Here is a 24,339-nt window from a genome sequence, read left to right as displayed (position 1 = left end):
TTAACCGTTGTTCCCATGGACTCTAACTTACAGTCCTTGCCTCTGTGCTGGTGGCCTTTGACTCCGAACTCCTTACTTGATATTGAGCAGGGTCCCGTGCGGAGGATTTCCTTCTGCTTCTGCAGATTTGCAGGAGTGTTACCAGCCTGGAATTAGCTCAGCGGCCCTGGGAGGCCCTTGTTTAGATGGAGAAAAAGACTCCTTTTCCCATTCCCATCGAGCTTCAGGCTCTTGGTAATGCCTATGCAGCAGTAATATACTCTTCTTTTTTGTTAATTTTTGGCTCTCTTTCTTTTTTGGGAATGGGAGGGAGGGATTCTTTTCTTTCTTTCTTTCTTTCTTTCTGTCTTTTTTTTTTTTAAGTTTAGTTATTTTGAGAGAGGAAAAAAAAAAAAGCGCGAGTTGGGGAGGGGCAGAGAGAGAATCCCAAGCAGGCTCCTCACTGTCAGTGCAGAGCCCAATACAGGCTCGAACTCATGAACCCTCAGATCAAGAGCTGAGCCGAAGTCAGAGGCTTAACTGACTGAGCCACGCAGGTGCCCTAGAAGGTGGGGGGAGGACGGTTAGGATTCTTGAAGAACCTCTCATGAGGTCTACCTCTTAAGAAACCATCAATGTTGCAAAAACAGTATTATAGCACCCAATCCATCATAATCCCAGAAGCTGAAGTCCAGGCTAAAATATCTAATTGTTTATTTATTTTTATCATTTGTAATATATGAATGGAAATGTTTAAAAAATAAGTTCGTACAGCTGATCATACATTCAGCTTATCTAAAGAAAGGTTTCCTTTTAGGGGCGCCTGGGTGGCTCAGTCGGTTGGGCGTCTGACTGTTGATTTCGGCTCAGGTCATGATCTCGCAGTTTGGAGGTTCAAGCTCTGAGTGGGCTGACAGCGTGGATCCTGCATGAGATTCTGTCTCTCCCTCTCTCTCTGCCCCTCCTCCCTCTCTGTCTCCCTCTCAAAATAAATAATAAATAAACTTAAAAGAAAAAAAAGAAAGGTTTCCTTTTAGTTGATAGGGCAGATTTTTAATTTTAGGAAGTATTTTAATCTTCTTACCTGTTGATCATTTTTCCTTTCTCCAATTTAATCTTCCTTACAATTCTATTAAAATCGAATTACACTGGCATACAAAAGATGGGAGCTGCTTTAGATGAAAAGAAATTTGAGAGATATAATGTCTAAATATGTGCTTGGTCTTTGGATTCTGACGCAAATAAAGCAAATGGAAAAGGACGTTTTGAGAGCATTGGGGAAATTTGTGGATTTACTAGTAAAAATTTTTTTTTAATGTTTATTTATTTTTGAGAGAGAGAGAGAGAGGCAGAGAGTGAGCAGGAGAGGGGCAGAGGGAAAGGGAGACACAGAATCCGAAGCAGGCTTCAGGCTCTGAGCCATCAGCACAGAGCCCGATGCGGGGCTCAAACCCACAAACCATGAGATCATGACCTGAGCCAAAGTCGGACACCTAACCAACTGAGCCACCCAGGCACCCCTTGATTGTGGATTTAGATGATACTAAGAAATGATTTTGTTTGGGGTGATAATGGCATAGTGGCTGTGTAAGAAAATGCCCGTGACTTCTTAGAGAGTTCTGCCAAGGCTGTAGAGGTAAAATGATAGGATGTTGGGGTTTTGCTTTAAAAGGCTTCAGCAAGGGGCGCCTGGGCTGGCTCAGCCAGAAGAACATGCATGCAACTCTTGATCTCGGGGTGGTGAGTTTTAATCCCATTTCAGGTGTAGAGATTACTTAAATGAAATTTTTAAAAAAAGAGTCTTCAGCAAAGAAAATAAAAGCAAAAAGTGGTGGATAAGGTAAATGTGACAAAATGGTGATACAACTGTATGTAAGAGGAACGCGCCCTTTTATTCTGAAATACGTTGCCAAATTGCACTGGAGCAAATTGTGCTGATTTACACCCCCACTAGATTTTGAGCCCAAACTCTCCCACCCTCATGGACATTATTCTTTCCAACATTAATTAGCATGACAAAGGTAGAATGCTTTTTAATTGGTGAAGATAAGCAGTTTTCAGATGTTTATTCGCCAATTTTAATTGTTTTGTGTGGGGGAAGAGCCTTCTTACCATTAAAAAAAAAGTATTTGTATTTTCCTAAGTTTTTATTGATTAGTAAGATGTATTTGTGTAGTTTTTCAGCCAACATGTATGTTACAAATGACTTGCTCAGTTTATCATATTTTTTTTCCAACTTGGTTCATGGAGACTTTTGGACAAACTGATCAATATTTTACGTTTTCTGACTCTAATGCGATGATAAACTCTTTTTCCAGCCTCCAGGATTATACAGCGTGTTTCTTTATAACTTCAGCTATTTTTAAGGTTTCATTTGTTGCATCTACTTTTTTTTTTTTTTTTCGCATTTACATTTTTAATCCGCCTGGAATGTATTTATGTTTTAGGCCAGTTTCTGGCTGCTCTCCCAGAAAACAACAATCAGGGGTTGCCTAGCAACCGCCACTTGGGTCGGAATTCGGCTTGAGTGGGAAGAACAGCTTCATTTCCCTCCGAGTGGACGGCAGCCTTAAGCGTTGCCTAGTAACCCTGTTTCTGAGGCTGTGATTGGAGCCTTCACGCGACCCTCCCCCTCCATCTCCTCCCGCCAGAAAAAAAACTGAACTAGAAACCTAATCTCTCTGTTAGAAAACTGGGGCAGCGTACGCGTTGCATAGCAACCAGATCTTCTGACCCTCCCATTGAGACCAGAGTCGGAACTGGCGCCTCGCTCAAACATGGCGGCTGACGGTGCCTCTTTCAATACGTGCCACTCTCCACACTCCTGACAATGATTCAATCTCCCCCGTCAGGCTCCTGAAGGGGTTCGCTATGCGCTTCATCTCGCTCGCGGTGGGTGCGGACGAGGATGGAGGTAGAACCAACGAGCCCCGCGTGCCCCGCACAAACATGGCCGCGGGCGCGTCCAGCAGCGCCGCTGAGACGTCCGGCGCCGGTGCACGCGCGGCGCAGGCGCACTTCCGCTCCTCCCGCAGAAGCTGCGGCGGCAGCGGCGGTGGCGGCGGTGGCGGCTGCTGCGCGGGGCATGGTCCCCGGGTCGGAGGGCCCGGCCCGCGCCGGGGGCCTCGTGGCTGACGTGGTGTTTGTGATCGAGGGCACGGCCAACCTGGGGCCTTACTTCGAAGGGCTGCGCAAGCACTACCTGCTTCCGGCCATCGAGTGAGTGCCGTTTCCGCGATTCCAACCCCGCCCTCCGACTTTAGTTCTCCACAGCCTCTTGGCTTGACCCCGACCTTTTACCTCCGACCCTCACAGGTACTTTAATGGTGGTCCTCCTGCTGAGACGGACTTCGGGGGAGACGTGAGTCTTGGGACTCCTGAGTCTGAGGGAGGAGGGCGCCGGGGACCGGACGCCTGAGTCTGAGGAAGGAGGGGGCCGGGGACCGGACGCCTGAGTCTGAGGGAGGAGGGCGCCGGGGCCCCGACTCCTGTGTCTGCGGGAGGTGGGGAGGTGGGGTCCCAGATGAAAAGTTTCTCTGTCCTCCTCTCCCAGTATGGGGGGACCCAGTACAGCCTCGTGGTGTTCAACACGGTGGACTGCGCTCCTGAGTCCTACGTACAGTGTCACGCTCCCACCAGCAGCGCCTATGAGTTTGTCACCTGGCTCGATGGCATTAAGTGAGCTTTTTCTTGTGCTTGGGGTGGGGAGGGGGGGGGGACCCTGTGAGGGCCCATGAACCGATGGTGGCTTGCCTTGAGCTTCGGGAACCATCCCTTCACGCAGGGTGGCTGAACGGTCGGGGAGGGAGTTTTGTCCCTAAGTCACTTCCGTGCTGGGTTCTGTGTGCTCAGCAGTTTTGCCATCCGGTTTGGAAGTAGAGCAACCTTCCCAGTTTGGGAGGCCTGCGGAGGGCCAGCGCCCACCTGTACCGTGTGATTCTCCGCGTGGTTTCTGCTGTGTCTCATCTGTACTCCCGTCTTCCTTTTTCAGAGGGCTACCTTGAAGCCTGAGTGCAAGGCGGGCGGGACTAGGCCACGATGTAGACCCCTCTGTGCTTTGGGTGGGATTTTGAATGTTCGCATTACAGGCTTTTTCGGGTGCAGACAGCCTGGGGTCACATCACAGATAAACCGCAACAGAACTCCGAGATCCGGGAGTCCCTGCTCCCTTTGTGCCTAATGTAGCTTATCTCCTATTTCTTTTTTCTTAATGTTTATTTGTTTATTTTGAGAGAGAGAGAACGAGGAGGGGAGGGGCAGAGAGAGAGAGAGGGAGAGAGAATCTCAAGCAGGCTCCCCACTACCAGCACAGAGCCCGATGTCGGGCTCGAACTCACAAACCGTGAGATCATGACCTGAGCCGAAATCGAGTCCGAAGCCTCACCAACGGAGCCACCCAGAGGTCCCTCTCCTATTTCTCTAAAGGGAAGACGTTGATGGTACTTGTGTTATTTGCTTATCGTATTACTTACTCTCTGTTGCGTGACAGAGTATTCCAGAACAGCGGCTTGAAACAATAAATGTTGACTATTTGATGCCATTTCTAGAAGTAAGGAATTCAGGAGTGGCTTAGCAGGATAGTTCTGGCTCAGGGTCTCATGAGGCTGCAGTCATCTGCAGGACCGGAGGAGCCATTTCAAGGTGGCTCACTGGGTGGCTGCGGCACGCGCTCCCAAAGTGGCAGCTGGCTTATCTCAGACTGAGCAAACACGACAGATCAAAGAGGAAGCTCTGAGGGTTTTTATGACCAAGTTTTGGAAGTCACACAGCATTACTTTTTGTCACGTTCTGTCCAGTTTAGAAGTCAGTCCCGTTCAGTGAGGGCGAGCGTGAAGGGAGGCGAATGCCAAGGGTATGAATACCAGGAGTGGGGGCCACTGAGGGACCTGGCTACCGTGACTTTGTAGGCATTCTCTGGGAATCACGTTGACTTGGTGACTACTTAAGACAGCACGTGGCACTTAAGTGCTTTGTTAGTGGTTGCTATTTCGTGTGTCAGTTTCTTGGTTTGCGAATGGATACGGGTGATCCGTATCTTGGTGCTCCTGGGAGGATCCCAGGAGCTAATCTTTTTATTTTCTTACTTATTTTTTTATTTTTGAGAGCAAGAGGGAGAGCGGGGTAGGGGCGGAGAGAGAGGGAGACACAGAATCTGAAGCGGGTTCCAGGCTCTGAGCTGTCAGTACGGAGCCCAACGCGGGGCTCGAACTCAGGAATGGTGAGATCGTGACCTGAGCTGAAGTTGGACACTTAACCGACCGACCGAGTCCCCCAGGGCGCTCCCCGGAGCTAATCTTCATACCGTGCCTTTGTGCTGCCTGCCCCCAGCTCTGATCTGTAGTTAGAGTTCATTAAAGCGCACTGGCTCGTGGCTGCTGTTCTCTGCACACGTCCGTGCAGCAACTGTTTGCAGGGTGCCTGCTTTGTTCCAGGCCGTGTGTGCTGGACTGGGTGCTGCACGTTCACTGGGAAGTTGACACCCAAGTTTGACCCCTCATGGTCATCGGAGTTAGTGGTCCGGACAGAGCAGCATTTCTCAAGCTCAGTACTGTTGACGCGTTAGGTCAAATCATTCATTGTCCTGCGCCCTGCAGGCTGTTCAGTAGCCTCCCTGGCTTCTAGCCACCAGATGCCAGTAGCCACTTCCCAAGCGGTGACCAAAAAATGTCTCCAGGCATTATCAAATGTCCCCTTGGGTCAGGGTCGGGGGGCAAAATCCACTCCAGCCGAGCACTGCTGAGATAGAATGTGGTGAGGCTTGAATAATGTGACACGGGGGTCCTTGAGGCCCAAGTTCATGTCTGATGTCGCTCAAGTCCCTAGCACCAAGCGCGGGGTCTGGCGTGAAGGAGGTCTAAGGAAAACCGTGCGGAAAGAGTGAATGCGTGAGTGAACGTGCAGAACACACGTAACGGTCCTTAATGATTCTTCCCGGTGAGCCGTGAGCTGCGGGACTCAACTCAGATGTCCCTTCCCTGATTCTGGCAAGCCGCCAGTTGCTCCCTCCCCTGTCCCGGCCCCACGCCTTTGGACTATGCGTGTCTGGGTCCCTGGTGTTCCCCTGCTTTTTGTTTCCAGCTGGGGCCTGGCACCCAGAAGGCCCCAGGAGACCATGACCGAGTAAATGAATGAGTAAAAGCCATGGAGAAGGTCATCCCCAAGAAACCAAGCCTTCTGGTGGGTGTTTAAGTGTCAGGAAAAGCAGTTAAACCCCCTTATTTAAAACTTTCCATGGTCGGGCGGGGAGGGGCACCTGGCTCAGTAGGAAGAGCATGTGACTCTTGATCTTGGGGTCGTGAGTTCAGGCCCCACGATGTGTGTGGAGACTACTTAAATAAGTAAAGACTGAAACGTTGAAAACACCAAATAAATAGATAAATCTTTCCCAAGCATCTGGAAGAGAAGAGGGAAGTCGTTTCTGAGCACATTCAGCACATATCCATGCCTCCCCCTTAATCATCTTAGAATACACTGTACTTTTAACCAAGTGAAAAAGCTTTGTATGCTGTGTGCTCACTGCGGAGTCCTCCCAGTCAGCTGATAAACATTTTAAGCCATTATCTACCGTTCGCAGCGGTCATTGTTTTACCAAGTCCTATGTAACCGTCTCGCTCTGGTTTCTGTGACGTTTCCGGGAGGTCTGGCACAGAGATCACAAAGAGAGTCAGCGGGTTTTGTTCCCACTCGGAGAGGAAATCTTATCTTCTCCCAGAATGTCCGCAACTTAAGTTACAAAGCAGGCGATGTGACTTTTGAAACGTCCTTGCTTTGGGAGGATTTATTTCTGCTGTTCCATTTCCTTTCTTTCAAGAGAGGTGGGTTTCCCCGCTCCTCCTCTGCAGCAAGCGACCCAGCATCCAAAGCAATAGAGGTAGAAAGAAAAGAGCCCTGAGCGTCTTCTCCCTAGCATCGTGACTGTCTGTCCGTGCATGCCCGCGTTCGTTCGTTCATGCAATGGGTGTTTGTGGAGCCAACTGTCCTAGGCCGTGAGGAGTTGGGGACATGAGACAGGCCAGGTCCTGGCCCTCCAAGAGGGGGTGTTCACGTGGGGTGAGCAGCTGGGTGGGGCAAGCCTGGCTGCTGTTCGCATTCGTTCATTCCGGCCAGTACCTCCAAGGACTTACTACCCCGCGAAAGCGGGCGGTGCAGACTCAGGGTGTCACATCAGCAAGGGGCCTGGGAAGCAGTGCAAGTCAGCCCACCCGTGACACCGGGGCACTTGTATTTCACCTGATTTCACGGTTCGCATCGTTGAGGGGCTTGTGTGGAATGAAGGCTCGTCGTAAACCTTACGGTATTCAAAACCTGCCTTGCAAGTGGCCAGATTTTATTTCTGCCCCCTCCTCCCCCTCCGTTTTCCAGCATTTCTTGATTCCTGGGCAAAACATTCGTTACGTTATCTCTGTGAGCTGGTGACAGCTTACACTCAGGAAGGCAAAAAGCAGGTTTTAGAATCTTGAAGTGATTGGCCAGTCACGCTTTCCCTCATAAATTACTTTTTAAGTCAAGGCAAAGTTCACATAACAGAGGTGATTACTCAAAGAAATTTTTGAAATGGCTTATTTATTTTTGAGAGTACGCAAGCGGGGTAGGGGCAGCGAGAAGGGGACAGAGGATCCTAAGCGGGCTCCATGCTGACAGCGGGGAGCCCGATGTGGGGCTCGAACCCACAAACTCTGAGATCGTGACCGGAGCCGAAGGCAGATGCTTAACCGACTGAGCCACCCAGGCGCCCCTGGGTGGCTATCTTAAAATGAACAATTCAGTGGCATTTCGTAAGTTCACACAGTGCAGCCACCACCTCTGTCTGGTCCCCAAGCATTTCTGTGCCCCTAAAAGGAGCCCTGCACGCGGGGCAGCAGTTGCTCGTATCTCCACCCCCACTGCCTTCTGGCCAGGCCCAGCCCAGGGAACTTTTGGCTCAAAAAGGCCCGTGAAAATAGTGGTTTGATTTATTCAGGAACAGAGAGCTGTGGCAGGTTGGATGTAAGGCTGGTTCATTCATTGGGATCTGCTCCAACTCTGTGGTCTCGAAAGTTCCTTTGCAGAACAGAGTGTCAGTGGTAAGGAAGAGGAGGGCTGGGAGCTGGGCGGGGGGTGGGGTGGGGTAAGGGGCAGTGCAGTGAAGGAAGGCTTCAGGCTCCGAGCACACACGGCATGGAGGGAGCAGAGGGCAGAAGCCTGAAACTGGAAAGAGAGTCGTGCAAGACCCCGGCTAAGGAGCAGGGAGCTCGAGCTGCCGTGGCTGTCGGCCTGGCTGCTGGTGCACCACTCACTGGTCCAGGAGGCATTTTCTGGGGCCCTGTGTGTCTTCAGACACCTTGGGCACGTGCTGAGATGGTTCAGGCCACCTGGTCCACATCGCTGAAGGCCGTCCTGGCTCTGGGTGTGCCACGGAGGGAAGCTTTGTCGGTCGCAGTATCCAGTGACGTGGGATATGATTGCGGGGTGCGGCGGTGCTAAAGTCAGGTGGCAGGTGAGTCAGTCTTCCTGGAGGAGGGGATTCTGGGCTGGAGGCGGAGGGGTCATAGGATAGATAAGCAGGGATTTTCCTCCCGGGCCAGAAGAGGGCTGGCACGTGGTCATGGGGCGGTGGGTAGCGCAGGCAGAGGACTGGTTATGTGGCAGATTGCGGAGGCCAGGGACACGTGAGACATTCTGGAAGACGTACCTACAGAAGGATGGAGCAGGTAGTTGGGCAGAGTCCGGGGCACAGAGGGCCCCGGATGCCCAGGTAAGAGCTTGGCTTTATTCTGGCCCTAATGGACATGGTTGGATCGGTAGCTGTTTGTTTTCAAATTTTTTTTTTTTTTTTTAATTTTAAGTAAACTATGCCACACATGGAGCTCGAACTCCAGCCCCAAGATCAAGCATTGCATCCTCTACTCATTGAGCCAGCCAGGCCCCCATGGCCATTCAGGGCCCCCCCCCCCCCATTTTAAAGAGAGAGGGAGAGAGAGCACCTGCGTGCACAGAGGAGGGGCAGAGGGAGAGAGAGAGAATCTTAAGCAGGTTCCACACTCAGTGCAGAGCCCGACACAGGACTCCATCCCATGACCCTGGGATCATGACCTGAACCGAAACCGAGTTGGACTCTCAGGGTCGTCTGGGTGGCTCAGTCGGTTCAAGTGTCTGCCTCTTGGTTTTGGCTCAGGTCTTGATCTCACAGTTTGTGAGTTTGAGCCCCAAGTTGGGCTCTATGCTGACAGTACGGAGCCTGGTTGGGATTCTCTCTGTCTGCCCTCTCTTTTCTCTCTCTCAAAAATAAACATTAAAAAAAAAAGAGTCTGACACTCAGCTGAGCCATCCAGGTGTCCCCCCGACAATTCGTTTTTAACTCATGTTTTCCAATGTCTCCCTCATGTCAGACTCGGGGGGGCGGGGGGGGGGGTAAGGGAGGACTCAGACGTGTGCACGTGTGGCCCCAGTGCCGGGGCCACACAATTCAAGGGGACAGAGCCCTCAAAGCTCCCAGAGAGGGGCCCTACCTGCACAAACGTTCCCTGTGGCAGAGTCAGCCTCACAGCCATGTGACCTGAAGAATCGTGACAACAGCCTCACGCAGATAGAGGCTTTCCCTATGCCGTGCCCCATGGGGGATGGGCTCTGGTGACCTGTCTCCATGTCAGATGCAAGAGAAACCCAGGCCTGTGTATTAGTTTCCTGGGGCTGCCATAACGAAGCAGTAAAAACGGGTTGGCTTAGAGCCACAGAAAGGTAGTGACCCACAGTTCAGGAGCCAGAAGTCTGCGATCAGGGTTTGGGGCAGGGCCGTGCTCCCTCTGGAGCCTGTAGGGGAAGATCCTTCCTTGCCTCTTCCAGGGTCTGGTGTCCCCAGGCGGTCCTTGGCTTGTGATTGTGCGCCTCCAGTCTCCACATGGCATTCTCCCCGTATTTCTGCGTTGTCTTTCCTCTGAGCATGTCTGTCTCCGTGTCTACGTTTCCCTGTTTTGACCATAAGGACGTGGGTCATACCGGATTAGGGCCCACCCTTGGGCCTCAGCGTAGTCTGTAGCTTCTGTAGACGCCCTGTTTCCAAATAAGGGCGCATTCTGAGCTACTGGGGTTAGGGTTTCCGTATCTCTTGTGGAGGGGGACGGACACAGGTCAGCCTTCAATGCTGGGAGGACAGCGGAGGCCCCCATATTGGACTGGTGGGGGGCATGGGCTGGGGCCAGGGCTGGCTTTAAAGAGGGAACAGATGGCCCAGAGGGGAGGTGTGCGGGGATGGGGACACAGTACGGGATCATAGGCCTGGTGTCCGGGGCCTTTCCCCGTTCTGTCCTCTGACAGGGCCTCTTGCGAGAGGGCCTCCCTCACAGGAGATGACGGGCGGCCCCCGTCCTCACTCTCTGGGCCCGGCACTGTGTCAGCGCCGGGGATAGAGCAGGGAGTGCGAGTGTCCCTGCGTGGTGGAGCGTGGAGAGGAGGGCGACACGCAGGTGCAGCCTCTGCAGGCGTGGCCTGGGGGCTGGGAGGCGGCAGCCCTGGGGGCCGCCGGGCACCCCCACCCCCTGGGGCTGACGGCCTGGCCTCCTGCAGGTTCATGGGCGGGGGAGGCGAGACCTGCAGCCTCATCGCTGAAGGCCTCAGCACCGCCCTGCAGCTATTCGATGACTTCAAGAAGATGCGGGAGCAGATGTGAGTGTGGCCCGCATGTGGGGTCCACGTGGGGCCCAGGTGGCCCTTTCTACCCAGCTGGGAACTCTGGCTCGTGACTCCGCCCACTGCCTCACCCTGGGGGAGCTGGTGGGCCCTGAGCGCTGAGCGCTGGGGGTGGCAGGCGGGAGGTGGGAGGCGTCCCCTGGCCCGTGGCCGGTCTCAGTGTCCTCACTGGGAAGAGCAGCCTGCCGCGGGTCCGTCCCCTGCTTCCCCCGCCAGCCGGGCAACCTAGAGGGAGTCAGAAACCTCTCTGGGCCTCCGTGTTTTCAGCCGTAAAGTGGGGCTTTTACTCCCGATTCGCGGCTCTGCCGGTGCCGGGTCTGTCCCTTCTCAGGGCCCCCGTTCTTCCCGGCTCCACATCTTTCCTTATCCCTGGCAGTGGCCAGACACACCGCGTCTGCCTCCTCATCTGTAACTCGCCCCCTTACCTGCTGCCCGCCGTCGAGAGCACCACGTACTCTGGGTACACGACGGAGAGTCTCGTGCAGAAGATCGGGGAGGTGAGGACCCTTGAGTCTGACGGAGGGGCAGAGGCTGGAGTCCCAGAGCTGAGGGAGGAGAGCGCCGGGGCCCGGACTCCTGCGTCAGAGTGGCCAGCTCTGCTGACCCCTTTTGGAAGAGCTATAACCCCGAATGCCCTGGGGCAGCACCTCCGGGTCTCGTGGTCACTGGTCTCAGAGCCCGATGGGAATTTGGGTTTAGGGCCCAGCAGGTGCAGTTACCTGGGGGTTGGCCCCCGGGCCCCCACCCCGACCACTCATCCCTTCTCCCGCAGCAAGGGATCCACTTCTCCATCGTGTCTCCCCGGAAGCTGCCTGCCCTGAGGCTTCTGTTCGAGAAGGCGGCTCCCCCGGCCATGCTGGAGCCGCTGCAGCCACCGACGGATGTGAGCCAGGACCCCCGGCACATGGTGCTGGTGCGGGGGCTGGTGCTGCCGGGTGAGGCCCGGGTGCCGGTGGGACGGTGGGGGGCAGCCCCCCACCACGCTCCCTCTGACTCAGATTTCTCTCCCTTCTCTCGAACCCCTTCTCACGGGGCTTGGTCGTCCATCCTTCACTCTCAGTTGGGGGTGGCTCAGCCCCAGGCCCCCTCCAGCCAAAGCAGCCTGTGCCCCTGCCTCCAGCTCCACCCTCAGGCGCCTCGCTCTCAGCAGCCCCCCAGCAGCCTCTGCCCCCGGTCCCCCAGCAGTACCAGGTATGGATGTTGCCAGGAAGGGGACACGTTCCTGGGGGCCTAGCGGGAGCTCTGGCCTCTCGGGAGAGACCTAGCAGGATGTTGGGGCTTGTGGGGTGATGGGAGTCTCCGCGGGGACACCAGGGTGGGTGGGACTCTCGGGCCGGAGAGTCACGTCCCCGTGGCGTGATGGCAGCCGTGAGCTCCTGCTGCGTTGTAGCTGGCGTAGCTGTGCCTTGTGGGGGCACGGTGGCATGACCCCATGGGGCACCAAGACTGGGGGGCGTGGCCCTCATCACCTTCTCCCCACCCAGGTCCCTGGGAACCTGAGCGCAGCTCAGGTGGCTGCCCAGAATGCGGTGGAAGCCGCCAAGAACCAGAAGGCTGGGCTGGGCCCACGCTGTGAGTCCTGGGGCCGGGCTGCGGGGTGGGCTGGGGTCAGCCAGGCCTCTCTGCACAACGGTCCCCACCTCTTCTCTTGGTCTCTCCCACAGTCTCACCCATTAACCCTCTCCAGCAAGCTGCTCCAGGAGTGGGTCCCCCCTTCAGCCAGGCACCGGCCCCACCACTACCCCCGGGGCCCCCTGGCGCCCCCAAGCCACCCCCTGCTTCCCAGGCCAGCCTGGTCTCCACCGTGGCTCCCGGCCCGGGCCTGGCCCCGCCCGCACAACCTGGGGCACCGTCCATGGTAGGTGCTCGCACGCCTGCCCCACCGCCCTGCTCCTTCCAGCCGCTAACAGAGCAGAGGCCGAGCAGCTCGCCTTCCCGAGGAGGGTGTGAGGGCACATGGGTCTTGTTCTGAGTCTTCGGGTTCACGGGGCTTGTGCCACCGATGACCGAGACTGGAAGGTGTGGGGACGGAATCGTGGGTGGGGGGCTTTGGCTCCTGGAGGGGGAGAGCGGCTGAGGACTCTAAGGGATACCGGAGTCAGGGCATCATGGGCATTCAGTCCTCAAATCCTACAGAGGTTTATGGTCCTAGGGACCATCGAGTCCTTGAGAAAGGAACCTGCGTTCCGTTCTTCCCGCCGGTCTGTCTGTGCCTCCGGTTGTGCCTCCCGGGAGACCCTCTGACCCTACTCTGTTGTCCTCCCTCCCCCCTCTGGCAGGCGGGCACAGTGGCCCCAGGCGGGGTGAGCGGCCCTTCCCCAGCCCAGCTGGGGGCCCCGGCCCTCGGTGGGCAGCAGTCAGTCTCCAACAAACTCCTGGCCTGGAGCGGGGTCCTTGAGTGGCAGGAGGTGAGTAGCACGAGGAGCCAAGTGGCTTTCGTGGCCCGTTAGGACATGGGACTGGGCCGGGGTCCCTATGGGGCCGTAGGACTTGTCCTGAGGAGGGAAGCCTGGGACTTTTCACTCGGGGTTTGGGACTAGGGAGGTAGTGAGAACTGTGTCGCAGGTGAAGAACCAAGAAGTCTTAGGTTCAGGGTCGGGACGGATTCAGGAGATCATGGCGTCCAGAGCTTGTGGGATTGGTGGTCTGGAGGAGGGGCCCAGGGCTCGTGGGACTTACACCAGGGGAGCCTATGTGCTCTGGGGCTCCCAGCCTAGGGCAGGAGACGTTGAGGGGACTGGGGTTCGGGGCCCCTTGCGCCGTGACGCGTGCCACTTTTCCGCTCAGAAGCCCAAACCCGCCTCGGTGGACGCCAACACCAAGCTGACGCGGTCGCTGCCGTGCCAGGTCTACGTGAATCACGGCGAGAACTTGTAGGTGCCTGTGGGGGTGGGGGCTGGGTGGCCCGGGGCGTGCGCCACCCTCCTGACACCTCTCCTGTGCGGCCCCAGGAAGACCGAGCAGTGGCCCCAGAAGCTCATCATGCAGCTCATCCCGCAGCAGCTGCTGGTGAGTGGCTCGTGAGAACGCCGCCGGCCCCTGCCCTCGTCCCTTCCCCGCCCCCGCCGTTCCCTTCCCCACTCGGCGTGCCGACTGGCCCGTGTCTCCCCCAGACCACCCTGGGCCCTTTGTTCCGGAACTCAAGGATGGTGCAGTTCCATTTCACCAACAAGGACCTGGAATCCCTGAAAGGCCTCTACCGGATCATGGGCAACGGCTTTGTGAGTCCGCGTCTGGGCGGGACCCGGGCACCTGTAGGGCTTCTAGAACCTGGTGGGGCGAGGGGCCCCCTCCTCCTGCTCCTCCTTGTGGGGAGGCGACTGCTTCATCGTCCTCCACCAGGCCGGCTGCGTGCACTTCCCCCACACGGCGCCCTGCGAGGTGCGCGTGCTCATGCTCCTGTACTCGTCCAAGAAGAAGATCTTCATGGGCCTCATCCCCTACGACCAGAGCGGCTTCGTCAACGGCATCCGGCAGGTCATTACCAACCACAAGCAGGTCCAGCAGCAGAAGCTGGAGCAGCAGCGCGGGGTGAGTGACCCCGGACCCCGGCACCCCCCTCCCCCCCCCCCCCCCCCCCCCCCACGGCTGCCTGCCCCCGCTGAGCGTCCGGCCAGACCCCCGGCATCCCTCCCGGGCTCCACTGCCAGTGCCCACTGTTCCCCAAGACATGGCCGCCCGAGTTCAGTTCCATCCCCACGGTTTCTTGTGATCTTTGTACCATTTTCCGTGTCTGTGTCAGATCTCTGAGACCGCCCCCTCTTGGGGACTGGGGAAAGTACGGTTTAGTTCCCAGACCGCCCACTCCCCAAGAACGTTCCTAGCTCCTCACAGCTTCCCCTTCAGGGCTCGCAATGCTCCTCCCCACCCCAGATGCGGGACCCCCCACTCCCACCCCCAGTCACTGACCTGCTCCCTGTCCCACACAGATGGGGGCACAGCAGGCACCCCCCGGGCTGGGCCCCATTCTGGAGGACCAGGCGAGACCCTCACAGAATCTGGTGAGGAGAGGGCTGATGGGGTCAGGGCCAGGGAGGGGAGACCCCAAAGGACACTGTCATTTTGACCTGACCTCGGAGGCCAAGGAGTGTGGGGACTCTGCCTCGTCCCTCACCCCCATCTCTTCCCACCAGCTCCAGCTCCGCCCACCACAGCCCCAGCCTCAGGGCGCCGTGGGGGCCTCTGCGGCCTCGGGACAGCCCCAGCCCCAGGGTGCCGCCCAGGCCCCCCCGGGCGCCCCCCAAGGCCCTCCTGGAGCAGCCCCCGGCCCCCCCCCTCCTGGACCCATCCTTCGGCCTCAGAACCCTGGGGCCAACCCCCAACTGCGGAGTCTTCTCCTCAACCCACCGCCGGTGAGATTTAGGGGTGGGGGGCGGATGGGAGCCACAGGGCCTGGGCCCCGGGCCCTGATGTTTCTGGTCCTTTTGTTCGGGAGGAAGGAGGTTGGCTATGATCAGAGGGTGTGAACAGGCCCCGGGCAGGCCGGCTCTTCTGTGTGTCTTACATGGGCTTCTTTTAAGATTCCTTTGAAGAGAGACCACCCCTGACCCCCAGCCACTGGATGAGATGTTCTCTGGGCAACTTCTGTGCTAGAGGCTGCTTGGTGGGGCGGGGGGCTCTCTGCTGGGGTCTTCTGAGCCACTTTCTTTGATCTCCCAGCCCCAGACTGGCGTGCCCCCACCCCAAGCCTCCCTCCACCATCTCCAGCCACCAGGGGCTCCTGCACTGCTGCCCCCACCACACCAGGGCCTGGGGCAACCCCAGCTGGGGCCCCCGCTCCTGCACCCACCACCCGCCCAGTCCTGGCCCGCACAGCTTCCCCCAAGAGCTCCATTGCCAGGTAAGGAGGTCCCTGGGGAGGGCAGGGGTCTGGACCAGGTATCCCAGCAGCCCCTGGCTAGAGCCTCAAGACCAAGGGCTCCTGGGAAGTGAAGTCCTGGATTCAAGAATGGAAGCTGGTTCCCCTTGGTTCTTGGGAGGCTCTGAGGGCTTCTGGAGAATACAGCCCAGGGGATCAAGACCTAGTGGGACAAGAGCTCTTTCCGTGATTCCTTTCCTGCGTGTCCTGGGGCTGAAGGGAAGCATAGTCTTAGGGCCAGAGAAGTAGTTGGGGGGATGGCCTTGTAAAGGCTCATGGGAATCAGTACATTTGTGCCCTGACGGGGCCAGAAGGTGCCTCTGATGGGTCCCCCTGGGGCTTCCTAGAAAAGTCATTACCTTGGGCTCCTAGAGGAAGAGGGAGGAAGCAGGCCCAGGGCCCTTCAGGGCCCCAGGGACTACTGGGAGATGCAGTCCCTTCCCCACTGCCCCCCAGGTCAGATGCTGCTGAGCGGGGGTCCCCGGGGCCCGGTTCCTCAGCCGGGCCTGCAGCCCAGCGTCATGGAGGACGACATCCTCATGGATCTCATCTGAATCCCCGACACCCAATAAAGTTCCTTTTAACACACGCCCCGGCTCCCGTCACTGACGTCCCCCAGGACTGGGCAGGAGGACACCTGGGGGGAGACCTCTCTGTCCTTGTTCTCGCTTCAGCAGATGTCCCTGAGGTTCCGGGCTGGTGACGCCAGGGCCTCAGCAGTGAGTCAGGCAGTCTGGTGCAGCCTGGCTTGGGGGGGACACGGAGGCAGGCAGGCACAGCTCACAGGACTGCGTGCCCTCGTGGAGGTAGGGCGGGGACTGTGTGGGCCCGGAAGAGGCCTCTGAGCTGGCCGGGCTCAGCAGTCTTGGGAGAGAAGCAGGAGTCAACGAGGCTGGGGAGGAAGGAGGCCAATGGTGATCGAGGTGCGGGGACAGTGGGAATGAACGCACGAAAGCAGGAGAAAGCTTGGGATGTTCAGAGACACGAGTCCGGCCTGAGGAAGGAAGGGCCTAGAGAGGTGGGCAGGTGCCGGGTTGGGAGGAGGCCCAGGCTCCACATGGGGTGACTCGAGGTTTGTCCTGGGGACTCAGAAGAGCCACAGGAGGCCACATGCAGGGAGCAGGCCGGGGTCAGGCCACTGTGAGAAAGGGCCTCTGGGTCGTGGAGTGTGACAGGGCAATCAATACCAGGCCAGGAACGCAGGGAGGAGGCTAGGGTAGTGGCCTCAGGGGGAGAGAGGCCAGTGGAGGGGCTGGGACTGAGTCAGAGGGCCAGCAGGGTGAGTCTGGGGACTGGCATGCCATGTGAAGGAAGTAGGGGTGAAGGGGTGGTGGAGTGGGCTTCGGGCCCGGGGGTGCCGTTAGATGGGGGAACCTCCCTGAGTGAGGGAAGCGGGAGGAACCAGTAGTGAGCGCTGACGGGTCCAGGGAATGTCCAAGGCACAGGTGACGTGTTGGGAGTTCAGGATGTGTTCTTAGGGGACGGTGTATGTTTGATTGTTGAAGCCACAGGAGCGGACAGGGTCACATATGAGGAGAGGGCCAGCCCTGGGTCCCAGTTAGAGCCTGACCTCCCAGGGCTTTAGACGGGGTGGACGGTGCCTGTCCCGGAGAGGGAAAACGTGGCAGGGTACAGGTTTGGAATGTGGTGAGGCAAGAGCCCTAAAGAGCGCCCTCAGGCGCCCAGGGGCAGCTGGGTACAGACACGATCTGGAGTACGAGGGTGGCCCAGCATGGAGGCAGAGAGTTCACAGCCTGTTGTCAGACTCTAGACTAGCGTTGCTCAGAACGTGGTCCGTGCCTGGACCACCAGCATCCGTGTGGTTTGGGACGCTGGTGAACATCAGATTCCTGGGCCCTGTCCTAGGAGAGAGGTTGCGATCTGGTGGCCCGTGGGCCACTCTGCAGATGAGTTTTGTTTGGCCTTCCCTGTGTTAGCATACGTAGCATTTTTTTCCTAACGAGTTAGTCGTAAAAATCGGGATAATTCACACACACACACACACACACACACACACACACTCAAACACACACACACTCACACACAATCTACCGCCTTGGCTCCTCTTGACAAGTCAGAAGTTCTGGCACCTCGGGCCCGCCCTCCTGCCTAGCAACAATGGGCTGGAGCTGCCCCCATCAATGGGGCGTGTGCTCTCTGGTTCGCCACAGTCCCCACCACTCCTGTTTGGCTCCCACCGCGAGGCAGAGGGTCATTCGTTGCCTTTGGGCTTACGCTGTGGTTGTTCCCGGGGTAGTGATCAGAGGAGAGTGAAACCTTTCTTGTACCCATGTCTCTATCAAAAGTGGCAAAACGAAAGAGAGACCGAGAGGGCCACGTGTTTCGAGAAAAATGGGAGCGAGCCTATTTCTTTGTGGAAGTGAAGAGTATGCCTATGTGCTTAATATGCAAAAAAATCGTATCTGTGTTGAAAGAATACAACCTGAGACGTCATTATGAATCCAAGCACAGTAAGAGCTTCGACCAGTACACAGAACAGACGCGAGACGCGATACTCAATGAACTGAAAAAGGGCCTCAAACGTCAGTAGGGTTTGCTTCGGAAAGAAAGCAGGTCATAGACGTGGCGTGGCCGCGAGACACAGTTCCAGAGTAGTGAGAAAAGAACTTCCCCGGGCATTATAAACTCCACAGACGGCGAGTTTATAAAGGAGCGGGATGACGCATCCCGGACAGAAACACACGCCAGTCGAGACTGTCACTTCAGCCAAACGGACATTTGTGTCGCGCCGTGAGTCGAAGATAAACCAGAGGATTTCCAAGTCCGGTCGCTTGAAAGAGTCCGATCATTTGTGGCCTTTTCTGTCGTCGCTCACGAACTACTACTGCCAGCCGGTTAGCTTTATTTATTTGTGGTGTTGAGGATTTTGACGTGACCGAAGAAACCTGTGAGACGGTGCCGAGGCAGGCCCGGCACTGGGAGCTGAGCTATTTTTTATGTACCGAGAGAAATGACGAGCCTCACGTAGACTGGCGAGAATTCCTAAGCGCGGCGGCAGACAGGTGCGGTAACCTAATGACCTGTGTCCCGGGGAGGGGGTGGGCATTGTCAGGACTCCTCAGTCCCAGGGGGCAACATCTGGCCAGGACGCAAGCCGGCTCGTTGCTTCAATTGCCAGGAATCGAGTCGCGTTCAGAAAGTACCCGGAACACACCGCGGACGTCCTCGACACGACACCCGACCTTTAACCGTGGGCAGGTTGAATGTGAACTTGATTGATGTATTTTCCAGAAGCACTGTGACCTGGTCGTCACGTGATGGTATGGAAGGAACCTGAACAGTTGAAATCTGTCCCCTCGGTTCCTTTCCAATGAGGCGAAGGCCACACCCCCTGAGAAGGTCGGTCAAAGACTTGCGGTGGAGGTCACAACCCCTCTGAACACTGTTTCTCTGCAAAGACGTTCACAAACAGCTACTTGAATGTATGATCGTGTTTGCCCCGTCCCGGCAAAGATGGGGAAGCTGTCGGCAAGGAGTATTTTTCCTTTGCCACGGTTGGGTTTCCAGAAGCGAAAGACGCGGCCTGGACCGCATTCACCCAGACTGTGGGCTTCAAGACCAAATTCCCCTAAAGGCTCTCTGCATCCAGACTTTGTGAAAAGGAACTGACACTGTCCGGTTGGCCTTTGCGGGTTGCTGTCGATCGTGTGAATGCAGACCCGAGCAGTTGCTGAACCACAGTGCAATAGGGTGCTGGTTTCCTAGATGTGATTCTGGTGAAGATCACAGCCGTACAACTCTCCCCAGTAGTTGTTTTGAGTCTCTGTGTCTGGAAGTACCCACGCCGGCGAACGGCTGTTTTCCGTTACAAAACTGAATCGAGCGAAACACCGTTCCCAGTTCAGGATTCAGGGTTGAATTCTAAACTGCCCGTCCCGTCCCACCGTGACATCCAAAGGCCTGACGTTGACCTCTCGGTGCGGAAGGGATGATGTCAGCCTTTGGCTTCAAATCAAAGGAGCAACAGAAGTAACGAAAGAGAAAATTTTAATAATTAAATATTTCTATTTTTCAATCTGTATTTTTTCAATTTTGAATCTGAAATATGAACGCCAGTATCACACATGTTTGTATTGTGTTCCGTGCATTCGCCATCGTTCAGTAAAGATACAATTTGATGATATTTCTGGCCGTCGACTTTTGTCATGCCTGGCTAGTTCACTCATTTATGTGGCCCGCCTGGCCCCCGTAGGCATTTGAGTTGACCGTCCTGCCCTGGCTCTGCTGAGTGAAATCTGGGGGAGGGAGGGAGGCTGGGAATCGGCCACCTTTGAACGAGCTCCCTGGGTGACTGTCCTGCAGATGAAAGGTGGAGTGGGAGACGCCGGTGGTAGTTGAAGGGCAAGCGGGTGACGTTTCCCAGGCAGCGTGTGTAGCAGGGGCTTTTGAAAACTCAGATGGCTTCAGGGACCAGGCAGGTGATGGAAATGCGTGAAGCGGACGGGTGGAAGACAATAGGGAGTGACGGGGACCGTGGCGAACTTGTCGAGTGCTTGCCCCACCTAACGGCACTCAAATTGCAACCAAAAACACTGTGAGGACCAAACAAAATCCGCTTGTGGGTCTGACGAGGCCACCGGGCCGCCATTTTGCGACCTCTGGAAGGAGGAGAAGACACGGGGACAAGGACAGCCCTGGGACAGAACCACACGTCAGGTTGGGCAGGGAGCCAGGAGGCAGGAGGACGAGGCGAGTGTCGTGGAAGCGGAGTGTTTCCAGGAGGGCGCGATCGCCACGTTGGCCGCAGAGAGACCAGGAGGGAGCAGCCGGCGCTGTTTCCACCTGGCCGAATAGCCCTGCAGGTTGGGGTCCGGGAGAAACTGATCGAAGAGAAACGTTTCCAGTCGCTCGTTTGTCCGTGTCTGGCCAGCGAGGGCCTCTCGACCTCAACACCCGAGGACGCGAGCCAAAGGGACTGTCCTGACGTATTCACGGGTGCGTGTTCCCCAGGTGAGGCAGAGGAAAGCCCAGGGTTACTAGAATGTCCCGAGAGAGAACGTTTAGACACCTAGGGCTCACCTGCTCACCTCACGGTCTGTACAGGGAAAGACGGTCGGCTAAGTGCTTAAGCCCCCTAGAACCAGCCATCACCAGTAACGAGTCTTTGGGGAAAGGTTTTCTCTGAGCGCAGGGTAGTATTGAGGCTACTTTGTGGAAGGAAATGGTGGAAAACCTTAGAGTAACAGGGTCTAAACGCCAGCTCTTGCACCGATGAGCTCTGTGGCTTTGGGTAGGTCCCCACGCCTCTCTGAGCCTCAGTTTTCCCTTTGTCAAATAGCGGCTTCCCCACAGGATCGAGCATGAGACAGACTCAGCACAGCCCTCCCCACAGGAAAGCTGCTCTTAGCTTCTGTTGTCCTCACTGGCCAAATGCGCTTTGTTTTGCTTTTTAGGGTTATTTGTTTCTGAGAGAAAGCGTGTGCACACGCGTGTGTGCAAGTGGGGGAGGGGCAGAGAGAGAGGAGACAGAGAATCCCAAGCAGACTCCATGCGGTCAGCTCAGGGCCCGATACGGGGCTTGATTTCCCGAACCATGAGATCGTGACCCGATCCGAAATCAAGAGTGGGATGCCTAACCGACAGAGCCACCCAGGCGCCCGCAAATGCACTCTTAAGGCAAGTGTTGGGGGCCGACCTGTTTCTAACGGTGCATGCCAACTTGTCAGAATCACCAGAGCATCCGTGACCGTTGGAACTGGATGAGTGACTAGTTGGAAGCATTTCATTTTTGATCAGTTTGCTTTTGGACCATGCATCTAGAGCTGGAAGTAGGAAATTCCCGAGAATTTGCCCGATGGTAGGACATAACTTTAAAAAAAAAAGGAGGGCAAAAAACGCTTAAACACCAACACATGAATAGTTGTGAACCTGTCTTGGGCGAGAGAAAATGCCCAGCTGACAGGAAGGAAGACCATGAGAAAAAGGAGACCTTCTAGAAAGGATCTATTTGTCTCAAGGTACACCAAACTCACTAATACATATTTTTCCACCATCTTGGGTTTTTTTTAATTAACCTTAAAAATATATTGATGCCACACACGATTACAGTTTCATAAAGCTACAAAGGCACTGAAGCGTGTCGCATAAAAAGTTCCCTTTCATACCTCTTCTCCCCTCTCACCCCGAACACGCACACTGAGCAAACCACTTTCTTCCCTAGAGGCAGACGTACCAGTTCGGTGTTGGGTTTCCATGTGTTGGGTTGTAGAGACGTTTATGGTTTCTTAAATGTTTTACATTCGTGGGGTCAGTTTGTCTTGGGCTTGTTTGTTTGTTTTGTTTTGTTTTTCCAATCAAGTAGTGGCCTTCTGTCCACATCATTTATGACACTTGGCTCTGTTAAATGGCCACGTCTGCACGCCATCTGGTCTGTGCACACTGTCGATGTGCGACAACCCCCACCACCCAGTGACTTAAATAGCAAGGATTTGCCTCACAGTTGCCCTGGGTCAGGAGTCCAGACACAGCAGAGCTCCTGCCTCCGGTTCAAGGTCTGTCCAGGTTGCGGTCAAGCTGTGGGCCAGGGCTGCGGTCTCATCCGTAGGCTCCACTGGGGAAGGGCCCACTTCCCGGCTCGTTCTGTGCTGGTGGGCAGGTTTCAGTGCCTCACAGGTGAAGGCCTCTTCATAGCGCAGCTCACGGCATGGCTGGCGGCCTCTCTGGAAGTGAGCGAGCACCCAAGATGGAAGGGAAGCCAGCGTCTTTTTGTAACCCAGTCGTGGGAGCGATCTCCCCATCACTCTTGCCGTGTTTTGTGCGTCACGACAACTCAGTAGGCCCAGCCCACACTGAAGCGTAATAATGAGAATGTGATACCGCGAGGCGTGGGGGGCACGGGGGCCAGGTCTGAAGCTGTTTGCCACACTGTGGGTGGCAGTTGGCTAGCTGTGCAGTTTCACTTAAAAACGCTGCGGAGAATGAGTGCGCGCGTACTCTCGTGTCTACTTTTGCTCCCTTGTGCCGACATTCCTGTGGGAAACGCTCCTAACAGCAAAAGTTCAAAATCGAGTAGTGTGCTGGTTTTCGTTTCTACTTCTTTGACTTTGTAAAAATTGAATTTATTTTTTGTGTTTATAAAACCTCCATATGGTTCACACTTTAAGAGGTTCCAGAGTTAACCCAATGCATGGTCTCTCCCAGCTCCCCCTGGAGATCAATTACCAATTTTCTAAGATTTTATTTATTTATTTATTTATTTATTTATTTATTTATTTATTATTTATTTATTTATTTATTTATATTGATTGGTTGATTGAGTGTAGGCTCCATGCCCAGCATAGGGCTTGAACTCATGACCTGGAGATTAGGAGTCACACCAGGTGCCCCTCTATTGCCATGTTTCTTATGTATCCTTTAAAGATCTATACAGGCAGGTGGAAGCAAACAGAAACATTCATTTTCTGGCTCTGCTGTCCAGTGGCAAGCCCGTTTATATTTCTAAAACAGCTTTACTGGGGTGTAATTGATAAACAAAACCTGGCACATATTTAATGTGTACACTTTGATGAGTTTGGACATATGCATACACCCATAAAGTCATTCCTGCAATCAAGATAGACCTCTATCACCTCCAAAAGTTTCCTCGTGTCCCTTCGTGTGTGTGTGTGTGTGTGTGTGTGTGTGTGTGTGTGTGTGTGTCTATGTGGTAAGGACACTTAACATGAGTTCTGCCCTTTTCCTAAACTTCAGCGCCCAGTAGAGGATTGCTAACTGTCAGCAATATGTCCTACGGCAGATGTCTAGAACTTAGATTTAGCCTATTTTATTCTGTAGATTCCTTTATTCATCTGACAAGGCATCTTGTGGTTTATACCAGGGCAAAAAGCCCTCTGTTCTTTTTCATGGCTCCAGAGTATTCCCTTGTGTGAACGTCACCATTTTTTATTATTTATTTACTTGTTTGTTTATTTTTAAGTTTTTATTTATTTTGAGAGCGTGCAAGCTCTCAAAAGGAAGAAGGGCAGGGAGAGAGGAGGAATCTGAGGCAGGATCCGCGCTGTCATTGCAGAGCCCTGTGAGGGGCTCGAACTGCGGACTGTGAGGTCATCATGACCTGATCCCAAGTCCAGAGTCAGGCGCTTAACCTACTGAGCCACCCAGGCGCCCCTGAACGCCACCGTGTTTTACATCCCCCATTGTTAGTCATAGAAGATGCTTCTGGACTTTTGGGGTGCCCGCTTTAAACCGAGACAGAACTGCCAAATCGCCCCCTCCAAAAATATCTGCTTTCTCAGTAATTTGCCGGTATAGATCTCACTGCATCAGAAGAGGCTGGGCGGGACACAGTCCTCTCCGTATGAGGAAGAGCTCTCGGAGCGTTTGGAACTGGTGGTGGCTAGAGGCAGGTGTGAGAAGTGCTGTGGTAACAGGGATGGGAAGGCCCCATCTTGAGTTGATAGCCATGGTGTGCCTTGAGCAGGAGGGACAGGAAAGTGAGGCGTTAATGCCTGATGCCCCTCATTTTTTCCATCAAGTGAGTCAAGGGCTTCTGCTGAGGTTAATCAAGAACCCCGGCTCAAGACCACCCCCCTTGGCCTGTCCTCAGCCATGACCTCAGGCTCTTGCCTCCTAATCCTTGGTTTCCCTACCTATAGAGTGAGGACAAGATTGCCAACCTCATGGTGTGAGTTTAAAAAGGAAGTACTAAGTATAGTGTTCAGGAAATATTATCTATCATTATTGCTTTCCCAAGAATGGTATTCTTTTTAAGTTTATTATTTTGAGACAGAGACAGCAGGAGTGGGGGAGGGACAGAGAGGGGGAGAGAGAGAGCGAGCAAAAATCCTAAGCAAGCTCCACACTGTCAGCACAGAGCT

The 24,339-nt window shown here is 55.2% G+C and overlaps 1 protein-coding gene across 8 annotated transcripts in view; it reads left to right on the top strand.

The window, feature by feature from the left end:
- The first annotated feature begins 2,996 nt into the window (after positions 1 to 2,996).
- Positions 2,997 to 24,339, top strand: part of LOC122207708 (prostate tumor-overexpressed gene 1 protein homolog) — a 35,692-nt gene continuing 14,349 nt past the window's right edge. Inside the window, exons 1-18 of one of the 8 annotated variants that reach the window (XM_042917882.1) lie at positions 2,997 to 3,198; positions 3,295 to 3,340; positions 3,533 to 3,657; positions 10,522 to 10,620; positions 11,021 to 11,141; positions 11,417 to 11,579; positions 11,705 to 11,835; positions 12,129 to 12,216; positions 12,309 to 12,502; positions 12,924 to 13,052; positions 13,432 to 13,517; positions 13,596 to 13,653; positions 13,758 to 13,865; positions 13,987 to 14,175; positions 14,574 to 14,645; positions 14,778 to 14,996; positions 15,304 to 15,484; positions 17,809 to 19,646. In XM_042917882.1, the coding sequence (XP_042773816.1) occupies positions 3,065 to 3,198; positions 3,295 to 3,340; positions 3,533 to 3,657; positions 10,522 to 10,620; positions 11,021 to 11,141; positions 11,417 to 11,579; positions 11,705 to 11,835; positions 12,129 to 12,216; positions 12,309 to 12,502; positions 12,924 to 13,052; positions 13,432 to 13,517; positions 13,596 to 13,653; positions 13,758 to 13,865; positions 13,987 to 14,175; positions 14,574 to 14,645; positions 14,778 to 14,996; positions 15,304 to 15,484; positions 17,809 to 18,053 (2,388 nt within the window). In that variant the 5' untranslated portion in view covers positions 2,997 to 3,064 and the 3' untranslated portion in view covers positions 18,054 to 19,646. Of the gene's footprint in view, positions 3,199 to 3,223; positions 3,341 to 3,532; positions 3,658 to 9,433; positions 10,422 to 10,521; positions 10,621 to 11,020; positions 11,142 to 11,416; positions 11,580 to 11,704; positions 11,836 to 12,128; positions 12,217 to 12,308; positions 12,503 to 12,923; positions 13,053 to 13,431; positions 13,518 to 13,595; positions 13,654 to 13,757; positions 13,866 to 13,986; positions 14,176 to 14,573; positions 14,646 to 14,777; positions 14,997 to 15,303; positions 15,485 to 15,958; positions 16,091 to 17,808; positions 19,647 to 24,339 lie in introns of those variants that run through there. The other 7 variants (XM_042917884.1, XM_042917883.1, XM_042917887.1 and 4 more) reach the window with 7 other exon arrangements.

The sequence above is a fragment of the Panthera leo genome, chromosome E2, assembly GCF_018350215.1.
Source record: "Panthera leo isolate Ple1 chromosome E2, P.leo_Ple1_pat1.1, whole genome shotgun sequence".
In the NCBI taxonomy this organism is placed as follows: Eukaryota; Metazoa; Chordata; class Mammalia; order Carnivora; family Felidae; genus Panthera; species Panthera leo.
Note: the sequence above shows the minus strand (reverse complement) of the source record. Positions and strands in the feature narration are given on the sequence as shown.